The sequence below is a fragment of the Cryptomeria japonica genome, chromosome 2 (genome assembly GCF_030272615.1).
Source record: "Cryptomeria japonica chromosome 2, Sugi_1.0, whole genome shotgun sequence".
In the NCBI taxonomy this organism is placed as follows: domain Eukaryota; kingdom Viridiplantae; phylum Streptophyta; class Pinopsida; order Cupressales; family Cupressaceae; genus Cryptomeria; species Cryptomeria japonica.
Window position 1 is genome coordinate 97,962,002 of NC_081406.1, and position 17,068 is coordinate 97,979,069.

Genomic DNA, 17,068 nt, shown 5'->3' on the forward strand with positions numbered 1-17,068 from the left:
AGTTACCAGTTTGGGTTCAAGCACACAAGCCTGGTTTGTGGGTTCGAGCAAAAATATTTTTGCCCTTTGAGTTTGTGGGTCGGGTCCGTTCGTGTATATATATATATACACACACATACACAAAAATTTAAAGAAATCTACAGAATTATAAAATTAAATACATTTGATAGTATGATACTTCATCATTGATCAATGCCAAATGCCAATTGATAGTTCATAATTGAATTGGACGATGGAACAATGCAGAATGGCAGAAGAAAAACAGCAAAGGGCAATTGGAATACCTGGGACAAACCTAAACCCGGACAAACCAAGTTCGGGTGCGGCGACCAAAACCAGCGAACTCAGTAACATGGATATTATATGTATGTATGTATGCATGCATGCATGTATGTATGTATCAATGTGTGTTGAATATTTTGTCATTGATGTCAAAGGTCAGTTGATGAGGTTCACAGATTGAATTGAAATTTCAGTTGAGCTGCTTGCCTGTCTGGTTGAGCTGCTTGTCAGATTGGTTGAGTTGCTTGCCTGTCTAGTTGAGCTACTTGCCTGCTTGGTTGAGCTGCTTGCCTGTTCGATTGAGCTGCCTGTGTGTGCGCTTAAGCTGGCTGCTTGGTTGTCAACTTCTTGCCAAGTCAGATTATATACCACATCATTGGTTGAATGTTCAAATATGACGGCAATATTAATTTGGTTCCATCGAATATATACTCTATGCACTCATAAATGTTTGGCATTTCTCCTTGGGAACGGATTTATTAATTTATTCACTATATTTGGATGTGACGGTTTAGTGGAGAGGTAATTGAACAAGTGGATGTCATTTTTCTATGGTAATAAAAACTTGATGTATGGATTTGTTAACCTAAATTTTGCACTCTTTAGGACCTTCCCTAAAGAGATTTTGAAACCTATAGAGATTATTATGCATCATACATCATTATCTTGGAGAAGATGCTTAAGTTGCATGAGGCATTGCAACTAATGATCAAGCAAAGTGGAATTGTGGCCCAATTCTAAGACAATGTAAGGGAGGACGGTGAAGGATGTGGTGGAGAGTGACACTTTTAGAGCTATAATACAAGATGCATTTTTGTCATCATTGCTCTAGTCTCCAAAGTTACTAGATATGAGGACACAAATGGATCTACCCTTGGAAGGGCATATAAATACAATGACGGTATGCTTGACCCATCGAAGGCCATTGTACAAGAGAAAGACCTCACATTAGAGTTTGAAAATGAAGACATTCAACCAATCATCAATGGAAGAAGCTCAACTCTCCCTTGCACATGCTACCTATGCATTGAACCTAAAGTGGTAAGAGCAAAGGCCTAGCAAAATTACCACTATAGAGGACACTCAAGTGAAGGCAAGGTTCATGATGGTCGTTCAGAAGATGTACCATTCTACACAAGACAGCATCATTCATATTGAGTGGACAAAATTTGCCAATCATGGGGGATTTTCGAAGGAGCCCAAGATGGATAGGGAAACTATGGCACAAGTGAATCAAATTCTACAATGGGCCTAATAATTTGACAACCTCATTGGCCATTTGTATGCTATCTTAGGTTTCTAATTCTTTTGCTGCTGGGAGGAGCTAATTTGCTTATAGTTTCATCCATTCTATTAAGAGGAAACAACTTACCTCTAAGAGTGCGAAGAAACTTGTACCTATATATAGAGCCTTGTTTCTCATTAAACACAACATGCTAATGTACAAGAACAATCCAGCAACCCAATGGGATGTAGTGTCAAAGAAGCCAACACAAGTTGATGAAGATGTAGCATAGACAAGGCTGATTGGTATTACTTTAGACGACCTTGACTTTGATCAGTTTAGCAATTGGAATGATAAGGATTTTGGCACAAACTTTGGGGATGAATGATGATTTGAGGCATTGGGCCATTGGCCAATCGTATTTTCAATATGATACAAATATATTGATATTCGGAATTTCCATTGTTCATTCAATGCAATATAAAAAAAAAATTGAGTAATTTCAAAGCTTCATGTCATTCCTAGTATATTTGTGCCACCATCCCCAAATCTAGGCCCTTAGTCCCCCTGTATAAATCTTTTAAAAAGGAAAATCATATAGATCAGCTACCTTACAAACTTGCTTCTTACAAAGGTCCATTTCATGTTATATTGCAGCCAAAATCAAGAGATTTTACCAATGTATAGTTTTCCCTTTACTATTCATATGTTTGTTGTCATGTCCCCAATTTTTGCCCTTCCTTAGTGACAGCATTTCTAGCAGGTTTGGTCTATTATCTGGTTCCCTTAGGCCAGTAGAGCGTGGAGGGAACCAACTCAGGGGCTTAGAGAGTCATGCATGAGCCTTTCAGGCAGTTTGGAGCAGTTGACAGCAGTAACCTAAAATTTAGGAAGGATCCCTATTTTTTGGGGATTGACTGGGAGTGGTCTAGGGGGCATCTAGAGACCTCTGGGAACGTTTTGTTTTGGAGACTTTGAGTGCATCTCCTATTTTTTAAGAGGTGCTCCTATTTTATAGGAGGAACTCCCAATTCACTAACAGACCTTCCAGAGGTACACACAGCAGAGGAGGACCATTGGGGTTTAGTTTCAGGTTGACAGGGTCAGTCTCCTACTTTTTAGGAGCATCCCTAGATTTTAGAGGAGAACTACCAGTTGGCCTATGAGGTTCAAGCATGCTTCACAATCAAGTGGCTACAAGCAGTTTTCAGTTTTGAGCCCATTTGATCATTTTATGAATAAATTGGGAAATATTTAAATATTTCCTAAGTTGGGTTAAATAAATAATTATAAAGTGAATGATTATAATTACTTTATATTATAATAAAGTGCCCATGGAAAACATTTACCTAGAAGTTATAACTTACCAAGTTATAACTTAAAATGCGGCCATTTTATATTATGATAAAATAGACCCTTGGCTTAATTCGAACCAAGAGAGGGCATTATAATATAAAATAAAGCATTGTTAATACATGAAATGAAAACACTAATTCGAAATTAGGGTTAGGGCTGGGAAAAAAGGTAAATAAAAGAAGGAAAAGGTAGCCATTTGAGATATATTCATGTTCATTTTTTACATCAGTAACAGGTGGGAGCTCTGGAAAGGAGTATTCTACAGCAGATTGGCTTCCAACAACGAAAACTCTTGGGAGAAGTGAGAGTTGGACGTAGCCCCAGCCCTCAATAAGGCAAGAGCATCATATTTTCAGTTTGTTATCAGCTGGGTATCGATTTATTGAGGAGGAAATTGCAGATCAGTCAGCTGTAAGGCAGAAATTTACCATCAGATTGCAGATCGAGAATTTACATCAGCATTGGAGTCATCCTTTGACTCAGCCATACCATATTCTTGCTGGCAGTACCATTTGGAGCAGCAGACAGGGTTATATCAGCATTTAAAATCAGATCTGCTTTGCATGTATGCATTTTCATGTCATTGGTTGCACCACTAAACTTGCTTCCTTTTGGCTTGGACCTCCGGGTATGGGAATTCTTGTTATTCAATATTCTAATATTTAGATCTGGAAAATTAATTGAAGCTGTCAGTAAAAATCAGAGTTCTAAATTTTAGATCAGTCCGTACTAATTTGTAAATTATGCTCAAGAAAGTGTTATTCTTATGGATGTGATGAATGTTAAACCCTTTGCATTAATATTTGGTATCACACTCCTAAGCAAAAACCAAAAATCCAAAATTGCAAACTTTCAAAAAAACTCAGAAACTCAGTGAAAATCAGAAAATCAGAATTGTCCGAGGGTAAAGTCAGAATTCTCAGTGAACAACTAGTTGGGAATCTTTCATTTGTTAAGCATGTTTTGAACATATTAATATGATGACTGTTTAGTACTTCAACCCACTCCTGTATAGAGGCCGTTAGAAAAACAAATCACATCGATTAGTTACCTTAAACTTGCTTCTTACAAAAAGGCCATTTCATGTTATATCACATCCAAAATCAACATACTTTGGACACAAGTCAAATGCATAGAAGCATGGAGACGTCTACAATTAAAACCTTATAATAAGATTCTATTTGAATCTCAACAAAGTAAGAAAGAACTATATTAAAGACTGAAAACAACCAAAGTAGAATTATATTTAGGACCCCTCTCTGTTAGATGGCACCAATATTCCTACAGGGCTTCTTGTTAAACAATTGCTTGAAAATCCATTTACTATAGAAGGAGAATAAGTTAACCATGAGCTCACCCCATTAGTAGCAGACAGCGACTCAATTCAAGTGCTTCTAGTATTTCAGTGCATGTGGTTTTGCCCATCTCATCTCCCTCTGCACTTGCCATATTTCTTGAGTTCTCAGCAGCATCCTTGATGCTCTGCCATTCAGCACTCGAATTGTGTATAACTCTAGCCTGCACAACAATAAATACAATTATTAAATGTAATCTTTGAAGCCACTTCTTTTCTCTCATTCATTAAATTGGTGCAATGTAAATTCCCTCTCCCTCTCCTCGCCTCCTCTCTCTCTCTCTCTCTCTCTCTCTCTCTCTCTCTCTCTCTCTCTCTCTCTCTAGTATATACCCCCAAAATTCATAATATTCTGCAGTTAAAGCAGAAAATCAGACTACCATTTTTAGCATATATTTGCTAACGTAAAAAGTCAGTCGCCAATTTATATGTGAAGTCTCAAAGAGCATATTAACAATTAGACCAAAAAGCATTTAAAAACATAAAATTGAAGTGCTTGATTACGTTCCATATCTACCCCAAAAATTGTGCAAAGTATATTACACATCAAAATTTAATTTTTGGAGAGCTAACATTGCTCCAGCTGGGAGGTCCTCCAAATTCTGCAAGGATATGGCAAAAACTGGCTTCTACTCCTTAAGCCTGACATGCAGCTTGTGAACATAGACCATATTTTTTCCAAGCATTTATAGACTTCTGACATTTTAAAAATTAGCACATTTTTTATATTCTTTTCACACTCCTCAAAGATGAAGCAAATAAAATGGAATAAGGAAACAGTAAGACCCTATCTTGACATTATCCCACTCAAATGTGAATGCAAGACTAAGAGCTCTAGGCGACAGTTGTTAAATTAATTTAGAAACAAATAATCCCCCAAGAACTCATATCATGAAAAACATGTGAGCATACATATGGGAGCTGAAAATTCAGGTAAAATGAGCATAATGTATAACACCATACAGAAAAAATATTCATTTTCAAGAATGAGTTAAAAAGAGAGAAATGGATTCAGACAGTTTCAAAAGGTTACATATGCTGAATTTCAGAAGCTGATAAGGATAAATTTTAAACAAAACAACTCTACTCATGAAGAAGGCAGTTGAAACTTGAAACTAAAGCAAAAGTTCAAAACAAAAGAGAATTCATACTTGGGGTGTTTGGACTCCAAAACATTTAGCAAATTCATAACCTAAACGCTCAGCCTGAGTGGCCATCCTTGTGGAAGAAAACTTTATCACTGCTACCCCCTCTGAATATCCATCTCTTGCTTGATGAATTCTGAAAAGTGCAAAGAACACTAGACCACCTGAATTAACTGTAACCTGTACAGACATGTCCGATACAATATTAAGTATTCCTCTTCTGATGTCAAATGAAAATAATATAAAACATTTCCTCAGATAATGTAAATTAAATTCATACAAATGACATAAAAGAAGATAGAAAATATATATATATGCCCGCTACTGCTGCTAAATATTGTTAAAGCAACATTTTATGGGATAAATAGGAATCCAGAACATAAAAACACATCATCAAAAACTTTAAAAGCCCAGATATCATCTGCATAGTAAAAGCAACACAAAATTTAAATAAGTGAAGTCTCATATGAAGTGCCCAACAATTGCCTATCACCAAGTCAGTATTCAAGAATAATGAGTCTGTTCTTTCGAACATCATGTTCTACATATAGCATTCTTACAAAAACAAACTGTTAAAGCTTCAATAACTGAACAAACTACCTGAAAGGGCCTAAAATGAAGCTTAACAAAAGCATTAAAAGGCATTTTTTGTAACAACTACCCTCAGTTGCTACTAATTTATTTATTTTTAATCCTCAACTACCAACATAATCGACCAAACTTCTTGATCTAACTTAGAAGTGTCAACTTCTTAATTTCTTCAATTGCCATAGTGGTGACAATTCAACCCACCACTAACGCTTGCACTCAAAGGTGGTAAGCTCTTGAGGTCAAGATCCCCATTAGACCTGGACCGAAGCCTCAAGGGTTCATTTCCAATGACCCTGCCTACATATCCCTTTCAGGGAAGTCAGAGGCTTCGTATTTCGTCCCTGAAGTTTAGAGGGACTATTTATTAAAATTAGCCCAACAATAATAAAGTAATAGCTAATTGCCTTCAAGTAGTGTACATACATACACAATTACACAGGGGGTCATAACCATCCAAAAATTCCCAATTCCAAAAAGAGTAAGTCGAGCCCACTTACCATATATACATAGTGACTAGCTCATACATATCACACACATGATGACTATCTCTTGCTTACATCACATATATATAGTGACTAGCTCTAACATACATCACATATCCATAGGGACTAGCTTCAATATACACCTCTCGTATACAGTGACTAGCTTCAGTAGGCATCACATACCTAGTGAATAGCATTTACATAGTGAGGGAGCAACATATACATAACTGCTAGCTACCACGTGCCCATGGTGCATCCCAGATAAAAGGAATGTCGGTACACTATGCAGTACAGCGTGGGACACATTCTTTTGCCCAATCTTTTGCACCAACGAGCAAGTGGGAATAGGATTCAATGTATCTCATACTACACCGAGTGTCCATCCTCGTCCTAACAAAGCCAAGTATACCATTTCCACATCTAGATATGCCCAAAATTATACAATGAGATTGGTCCAATTATTACCTACCTATTATTAGAAATTCTCTTCCCTGTAATCCATCGAATGGCTAAGCAACAAGGACATCCATCGTCGGCATGCAATCAGCCCCCAAGCCTACATGCTCCTAGCGGAATCCACCCAATACCCTAGATCAATGCAAGGTATCCCTTGCCTACATGCAACTGGCAGTAACCATCTGCTAACTAGGTGGTACGACTAACAATCTACCGGCATAGTACGCTCCTTGACTACAATCAATCTCAATTGTATAAGCTTATCTTATGCAAGTCATAGGATTTATTCTTCGATGATCACCTCGTATAGAGAGAACTAATCTATGTGCTAGAGGAATGCAATCCTCTACCTATGCCCTCGTAGGGTCCTAACTCCATCTGTTGCCATAAAAGTCAGCACCAGTACTTAGCTTAGCACTATAACTAGACAAGAGGCTCCTAATTTAGAACAAGTAGATCACAAAGGACCAATCTAAGAGTATATACACAAAGCCCTATAGGTATAGGATTAAATTTCACAACCACATAGGATCACTTGGATCCACCATAAGATGGCCTCTCCTCAATAGATAGACAAACTGACTATAAGGTAGCCAACCCCATCACTTATTCAACTCGCTATTCAAAACACAATATATATTAAATACCAATGATCGGATTTTCGTAACCATATAATACCCACTTCAGCCTTATTTGAAGAGTGAAGTGAGAAGGTCAAACCGATTAGGAACAAACCCATAACTTGGGAGTTATTCCCCCTCTAAACCCTTCCCCTATGGACTTGAGGTCACAAGGGCATCCTTCACCCAAGGACTGCCTATGTTCCCGCTTCCAAATGGGTCAAAGTCACACCTAGTTCTCCTAACATGGTCTCTCAAGGACCTATGCACCAATTTTCACATAATCAAGATTTCATTAGTTAATAACACAACAATAGTGAAAAATCATAACTTAGTCCCTACTTTACCAACCCATACTATAACACTTCCCTTTAAGGATATCGAGGTTATGACTCAAGTCCTTTCATTATCCTAAACCAAATTGAACACCCCAAGGTTGGTTTTATCAAATTAAGGTTAAACCCATAACTCAACTTGAAATTACCTTAGTTTACACAAACCCACAAGAAAACACTACCTTTCAATATAGACCTACTAGATTTAATATGGAGATTCTTCTAACCTATGGGTCAATAGATATCTCGCAAACATATAAAAGCATTTACCCCAGTACCCAAATACCCTTCTAAAGTTACTTAGCATATACTTTTGTTGCACAAACAAGTATAAAATGACATAAAGGAACTCAATTAACCCATTGCCACTACAATAGAATTTCCCAAATGGTCCATAATTATAAGCATCTTGATATTTTCTCCATATAACATTACGTCTAAGATTTCCAATATCACAAGTGTCTAAAATCTCATATATCTTACACTGTAGGTTTATTCTTGTTTTATCCATGATTCATACACACACATACCATCATCCCACAGCCATAGTAGGCTTAATAATTCCCAAAATAGTTAGCTTATCAAGGTTAAGGTACAATTAAGAGGTCAATAAACACATGTAATCATAATATCATAATGATGCAAAAATAATGCAAAGGTCTTACTAAGGCTCCTAGTTGGGTCCCACTTTGTGAGATTTTGCCAAGATCAAGGGCACAATGAAAAGTATTAAAATAGAGACAAAAGAATCACAAGAACAAACTGTATTCTCATCAATATGAAAATGATCAACTGGATTGACCAATACAATGAATATAGGCCTGCTTATATAGGCAAGGCCATATGGATGTACGAGCACACAATCATGACATGCAGCTCAATGAGAAACAAGGGTAGGTAAGAAATACTAGGGGTAGGTAGGAGAAATAATATAATATTCCACAAGAGGTGGATGACCCACCGAATGTGGAGTGTAACAACAAAATAAGACCACAAAAGGTGGAATTTCTCCTACAAGCTCTATCCCTATGTGCACACTTCCCTAAGTGTCTCAAATCCAAACTATGAAGAGATGCATTATCCTAAGTTAACTTAAGTAAAGTGTAATAATATCCATAATGAATATTTATTTACACCAACACACTTCTATGTGGTTTGATAATATTGTGTATCATAATAATATATGACACCATTCTAACAAAATAACATAAAATCCTTTTGAATCTCAAAAGACACCTAACCATGTTTACAAACTTGCATTAGGCATGATCAATATTTGACTCCTATAGTCTCAAGACAACTGACAACATTATGTACATCGTGTCTTCATATAAAGGTATACATTTCATAATATTAGAGATAATGATATTCTTAATATCTTCGTTTCAATTTCCTATTAGGTAACTCACTATTCTTATAACAGCCTGATTCTCGGATTAGATAATCTTGTGCTTGACACATAATTAAATGATTCTTGTGATTGTGAATAAACATGGTAGGATATCCACCATATCATAAGATGTTCTTAATATAATTACCAATGTAGAGAACTTGAGTCTAAGCTCATTCACTAATCCTACACAGATTTATTAAACAAAACTCATATGATATACTTGGATTGTATACTATAGTGGATTATCCAACTATGTGGAGGCATACATCAGTAATGTTTACTCGCTATAAGTGATTATTACCAGCATCATGCTCCCAATAGGTGAAAACACTACATTCATTAAGTATTCATATGAAGTTGTACCCATGATGATGATGATGAGGATAATAATAATAATCTTTATCTTATGATTTTAATTACTAAATTGTGCAAACCTATACTATCGTAACTCATGATTATGTCCAACTAGATAAAGTTTAATAAGTAACAATTATAGAGTGTAGTTTCTGGATTCGATTGTGTGTAAGATTTTTGCATCAACGTTTCGGATCACACTCCATGATCCATCATTAGGATGAAGAGAGTCAAATAAGATGAAAAGTAGCAGACTTGGAATAAAAAGGAGGGATAGGAGAAGAGTGCACGAAGTACGAGATACCAAGAGAGTCAAACATCACTAGAAGGACGAGAAATAAAATAACAAATAACAAAGAGAAAAAAGAAAAATGAAAAACCAAATTAAAGACAACTAAATAAATAAAAAAAGATAAATATATGTATACATATATATTTATAAATTTAAAATTATATATATATATATATGAAATAATTTATATATAATCTAAAATATATATGTATACATACCTATATATATCTCTGTGTGTGTGTGTGTGTGTGTGTGTAAACCCACACACTCAAAAACACCAAAAAAGGAAAGACCTCAACTATTAAACTAACGAAAAATAAAAAGAATCAGAACTATGAAACAAACATCCATATACAAAAATATAAAATAAATAAAATTAAAAAAATTAAAAAAAAGAAAAATAAATATATATAAATAAATCTATATATATATATCCACACACACACAAACAACGAAAAGGAAGGACCTCAACTAGAGAACATACGAAAAAATAAACCTGAGCTATGACACAAACAACCAAATATATATATAACAAAAAATAAAAATACAACAAAAGAAAGAACAACACGAGGGAAGAAAAGAAGGAAAAAGCGAAGGGGACCCAAAGGATAAAAAGGTAGAAAAACCAAAGCGAAAGAAGGCACAAGGGGGCAGAAAGTAGAAGAAGGAAGATAAGAGAAAGGAAGAGGAAACCGAGAGAGGGGAAGGAGGGGCTAAGAGAGGAAGAAGGCAAAGGAGGAGGACTATCTAAGCTTGGACAACAAGGGGTGCCAAGAATCACTAAGATTCCAATCATCATCCCGATTGAGGTTGGAGGGATGATTGTAGATTTTTGTAGCTTCCATGAGTTTTCTTTTGAAAAAAAATTCCTCTTTGAACAAGATTTGGGTGCTCAGATTTCCCAACTAGAGGGAAAATCAATTTGGCGAGGAACAAAGCCAACTTGTAGGTAGGGGAGCCTATGGTGTCCACTATGGTTACTCTAACAAGCAAATCTCCAGGGCCTTCAACCAAGCCCATTTTCGCTTTCACTCCTTGACCAAGCCCTCCTAACCCCAAACCCATTGCTTTGCTGCCATCCCTTACATTGAAGGCATTTCCCACAGAATTGCCAAGATCCTTCATAAAAAAGGCATTCGATGTTATTTCAAACCTCTCTCTATGCTAAAGAACCACATCCCTCCTCTCAAAGACCATAGAGATCCTCTCCTTGACTCTGGTGTCTACAAGATTTTGTGTTCTTGCAACTCGCCATACATTGGGGAAACTGGTCATTCGTTTAGCACTAGAATCAAAGAGCATGGTGCTGACATCTAGCATGAGCGTACCCTTAGGTCAGCCCTTGCGGACCACTCTCTGTCAACAAAGCACCATATTTGTTTAGAGAGCACCCAAATCTTGTTCAAAGAAGAAAAAATTTTCAAAAGAAAACTCATGGAAGCTATAGAAATCTACAATCATCCCTCCAACCTCAATCGGGATGATGTTTGGAATCTTAGTGGTTCTTGGCACCCCTTGTTGTCCAAGCTCAAATAGTCCTCCTCCTTTGCCTTCTTCCTCTCTTAGCCCCTTAACCTTTTGTATCCTTCCCCTCTCTCGGTTTCCTCTTCCTTTCTCTTATCTTCCTTCTTCTACTTTCTCCCCCCTTGTGCCTTTTGTCGCTTTTGTTTTTCTTCTTTTTTATCCTTTGGGTCCCCTTCGCTTTTTCCTTCCTTTCTTCCCTTTTGTGTTGTTGTCCTTTCTTTTGTTGTATTTTTATTTTTTGTTATATATATATTTGGTTGTTTGTGTCATAGCTCAGGTTTATTTTTTCATCTGTTCTCTGGCTGAGGTCCTTCCTTTTCGTTGTTTGTGTGTGTGGATATATATATATATATATATATATATATATATATATATATATATATATATATATATATATATATATATATATATATATATATATATATATATATATATTTATTTTCCTTTTTTTTATTTTACTTTTTTTATTTTTTTTATTTTTTTGTATATGGATGTTTGTTTCATAGTTCTAGTTCTTTTTATTTTTCAATAGTTTAATAGCTGAGGTCTTTCCTTTTTTGGTGTTTTTGAGCGTGTGGGTTTACACACACACACACACACACACACACACACACACACACACACACACACACACACTATATATATATATATATATAGATTATATATAAATTATTTCATATATGTATACATATACTAAATATTTGTATACATATATATATATATATATATATTTATCTTTTTTTTATTCATTTAGTTGTCTTTAATTTGGTTTTTCATTTTTCTTTTTTCTCTTTGTTATTTGTTATTTTATTTCCTCTCTTGTCCTTCTAGTGATGTGTGACTCTCTTGGTATCTCGTACTTCGTGCACTCTTCTCCTATCCCTCCTTTTTATTCCAAGTCTGCTACTTTTCATCTTATTTGACTCTCTTCATCTTGATGATGGATCATGGAGTGTGATCCGAAACATTGATGCAAAAATCTTACACACAATCGAATCCAGAAACTACACTCTGAACATGATGGATTGTGGAAATCTCTTAGAATTAACAATTATAGAGTTAATAGCAATCCACGCCATGTTTAATTTTCTATGCATCATAATTTCATGTTAGACACGAATTGATGGCTAATTATGCATGATTGAAATAAACATGATGTCAATGTTTATCCCAAGGGGAGGATTTGCTACATTTGTTAATGCCAAAATATATGATAATCATTGTATCATCTTAGGTGGGGAGGCTAATACCATAGGGGATTGCATATATTTATATTTAGCTCAACTTTCATTGATACATGTTTCATAACCAATCTAACTAATAGAGTAAATTTTGTTCAAACTTGGAACATACCTAACATTCCATACTAAAAGTTTGATGTTGCCATTAAATGTGATTCTAACATCTCCTATCCCCTCAATTGTATGTAACTTGCTATCACCAAGTGAAACAAAATCCTTGTGACCATCAATAGTATACCAATCCTTTCAACGTGTGCAATGTCTAGATGCACTTGAATCCAAGAACCAACAACTACGTAACACTATCTAGAAAATCCATCAATGCATACTCCTTATCGTCTTCCTCAACAATGTTTAGCACATTAGCTTCATTCTTATGCTTGCGGTATAGATCATACGTCTTTTCCTTGCAATCATTCTTCACATGCCCAATTTTTTGGCAATAGAAGACTTGTACCTTTCTTTGTGGTTGTGACATGGGAGAAGGAGAACTAAGGTGTATACCCTAAAATTGTGCAACAAGTGCACATTTTGTACTCCTAAAACAAGCTTCACCCATCTACTCTTGCCATCATTCCTTTAGCAGCAAGTATGAATTGACCTTTTCAAAGGTCAAATCAGGCTCTCTGCCAACAAGTTCAAAGACTTCACAAAAGTCACATAAAAGAGCAACAAGTTATTGATGATCAAAGCAACCATATCTTCCTCGTCCACAAGTTTGTTGACCATGGCAAGCCAATCCTTAAGATGTTTAATTTTTAAAAGATGATCTAATTTAGACCCACCCTCATGCAATTTGGTAGAAAACAATATATTTTTTAGATACAAAACCCCACCTTTTTCTAAGACTTGGTATTAGTTCTTAGATTATCCCATAATGTACTAGCAAATGTAACATGATGGACTTCAAGAACTACTTCATCTAAAACTAACATGTGAATCAACAAAACTTCCATATGACATTTGGCAAAGTCACCTAGGTAAAAAGTAGGCCTAGTTTTTGTGCCTAACAGAATTCTATCACATTCTTGATGCTTGGCAATAGCTAGTACTTGTGACTATAGATATTATAATTATACCCATCTATATATTTACCATTTTCCTAACCCCAAAAAAATAATTTTCTCTTGAAAATTTTCAAACTTTGGCAACCCTTCTAATTTGACCCAAAAAATTGACCTTTAATTCCAAAAAAAAATTGAAACCCTCTCAAAATAAAATTGTGAACTACAAAAAAATTTGAATGCAAATTTTAAACATTTTAAGGAGTCAATATTAAAAAATAAATTCAAACTTCTAAAAAATACTCATAATTTGTTAGTAGTGCCCATTTTCCCTAGTCTACAAATTGCAAATAAAATCTGCACTTTTCGACCAATGACTATAATTGCATGCCCTAATTGAAATTATGCAAACGCTCCAACAAAAGTACCCTTGCAACCCACAATTTTTTGTGAGATATTTTGTGCCCCACAATTCGTTCTTTCATGCGATTTAGATGTGATCTCACTGCATCCTTTGCAACTAGTAAACATGACCTTATTCAAGGTGGCAACGATTATAGAATGCAACTTGTAACTCATTTCTCATGTCCTAAACATGCTCTATCAACTAGCAGATGTCATTTCTTCTCTCACATGACTCCTTCAAATGCCTATAATTTTGCAAATCTCAACTCTTAGTCTTGGCCACAATTTTATGGATTTCTATGACCCTCCATAAACTTCTATGGTCCCCATTTTCAGGTTCTCTACTATTGCACTTGTCGCTCACTATTTGGGTTTGTGTAAACACATTCAGAGGGGTAATTTAATGTTACCAAAGACTTGAATGGTTTAGAGGAGTCATAAGACGCTTTCAAATGTTATTTTCAACTTCTGATTTGGGCTCCAAGATTCTTGGAGGGGGCATCTATTTTTAGTGACTCAATCAGGTCTTTTTATCATCTTTTATCATCGGGTCACTCCTACGTAGTCAAATTTCAATTGAGTGTAATATTGAGCAATATTTAATTATTTTCACTAAGGCTACCCTTTTAATTAAATATATTTATTGGGCACCTCAGTGTTATATGCATTGGAAAGAGGATAGAAAGTTTTAAATGATGTAACGCTTAAAGGTGACTTTAAGTGCTGGATATGTTTTAAAAGTAAATTAAATCATATTTTGGAGTTGAAAGGCTTAATAAATTAATAAAGTGATTTTAAAAGGAGTTTATAGAAAGTTACCTAAAAAACTTAGAAAAAGGGGAATTGAGAGCTCATTTGGTATGTTGATGTTTACAATTTCTCTATCTGAAAAAACCTTGTGATTCTCAAAATTGAACTTGATTCATCTCAGCCTTCCTAAGGATGAAAACCCTCTTGGAGAAGATTGGCCTTAGTGGTGAAAGATCTACCTTGACTAATGTTTGTTGGAGAAAGATCTACAATGCATTCACAGTTGGATTCAACAAATTTGTAAAGTCTCTTTTAGAGACAAATTTGCAGGTATTCCGATTAAGTTACAAACTCTGTGTTGGACGCCTTGCCTGGAGTTTTATTTGGAGTTTGCTGGTGTTTTAAAGATTTGATTGATTTATTTATGCTGGTGGATTTGGAGATGAAGTATATATTTAATTGTGGATTAAGGATGTGGAATGGCGTGACCATCTTATGCCCTAGGCACTGGGGTTTCTAGCTTCAGTGTTTGCAGATTTGGGCCTTGGACTTGGGGTTTTCTGAAAGCTTGGATTGTGGTTTTCTTTGCCTAATTGCTGCTGATTAAATTCTGAGACTTGTCCTTAAGCTGAGCATATCATTTGTGTTTGTTGGACTGCTGCAGACTCAGAGTTCATTGCTGCTGTTCGTATGTTGTTCATACACTGGAGATTGGGCATTAGACAGTTTGGGGACAGATTTTATGATCAGATTTCATTATTGCATGTTCATACATTGGAGTTTGGACTTCGTTGCTGATATGCATACATTGGAGATTGGACTTCATTGCTGCTGTTCATACAGGAGATTGGGTATGTTGTCAAGCAGTTATTTTGTGGGATACCCGATCCCTTATCTGCTTTTAATTTCTGAGTGTTATTGTGGCAGGTAATGGACTGCATATCAGTTGTACTTACATCCTATACAAAATCATTTATATCAAATAAAGGTCTTCATTATAAATCTTATCTATGAAATTTCTATGCAACAGTTATATCGAGTTCGAGGACATAAATATTATCCTGCTATTATACTTTCTTGTCAATGCATTGTATGAATGCCATCCATTATGAATGCTGAATGAAATCAATACAAAACTGCAAACACATAAACCTGCAAATAAACTATTATAGTTGCATACAAACTGTTTGACAAAATTACTCAGGGAGTAAGAGTGAAAAAATTGGACAAGGATCAAGGGTGGATATTTTGTGCCCCACAATTTGTTCTTTCATGTGATTTAGATGTGATCTAACCGCATCCTTTGCAACAAGTAAACATGACCTTATTCAAGGTAGCCATGACTACAGAATGCAACTTGTAACTCATTTCTCACACCCCAAACATGCTCTGTCAACTAGTAGTTTTCATCTCTTCTCCCACGTGACTCCTTCAAATGTCTATAATTTTGTGAATCGCAACTGTTAGTCTTGGCCATGATTTTCTATGGATTTCTATGACCTTCCATAAATTCGTACATGCTTCAAAACAACTACAAACAATGCTCGCAATTTTTCACATGACCTATATAACCTTGCAACTTGCATTTTTAGCAACTTCTTGCATGCTTGACCTTCTCTATTCTCTACCTTCTTTGAAATCCATACGATCAACACAATCCGGCTTTAATACCAATGTTGGTAAAACCAAAGAATGAGATTGAGAGAAAATGGCATGCTTTCTCATGTTGAGAGTACCACGTTACGTTATTGAACATATGCTAAAAAGAAAAAGTAGTTACACACTAAAAATAGACGATGGTTACAACAACCTCATAAAATACTAACTACGACCAATTAAACAAGGTGTAAGCATACAACAACCTCATTCAAATATTCTAATATAAGTTTCCTTATTAAATTAGGAAATTGGCAATGTCAGTTATAGCACATTGGGTGGAACTTGGATTATTCCCTATAGAGAGGATTTCGTTGAGGGGAGTTTGTTAAAGTGTTTACAGTTATGTTGCCAATAGCCAAGTTTCAACTATACTAAACAACTTACAACATTAAAATAGACTCTGTAAGTTTCAAAATTCATTCAAAGAAAGGTTGCACTTTTTTACAATACATTAAAAATGTCAATTAAGTTCCATCACATATTGTTGATACTACATATTATCTCCACCTAACATACTTATTGCATAGGAAAATAAAAGGGAATGAGAACAATAGTTGACCCCATACTTGATTAATTTGTTAAGACTTGAATAGATCTATT

At 35.4% G+C, this 17,068-nt stretch overlaps 1 protein-coding gene across 2 annotated transcripts in view; it reads right to left on the minus strand.

Annotated features, from left to right (window-relative positions):
* Nucleotides 1-17,068, minus strand: part of LOC131050791 (dual specificity protein phosphatase PHS1) — a 156,452-nt gene that overhangs the window by 14,038 nt on the left and 125,346 nt on the right. For both annotated transcript variants that reach the window (XM_057985057.2, XM_057985059.2), the window contains 2 exons: nt 5,369-5,542; nt 4,221-4,381 (listed from right to left, as the gene is read on the minus strand). In XM_057985057.2, coding sequence (XP_057841040.1) covers nt 4,221-4,381; nt 5,369-5,542 — 335 coding nt within the window. The remainder of the gene's footprint in view (nt 1-4,220; nt 4,382-5,368; nt 5,543-17,068) is intronic.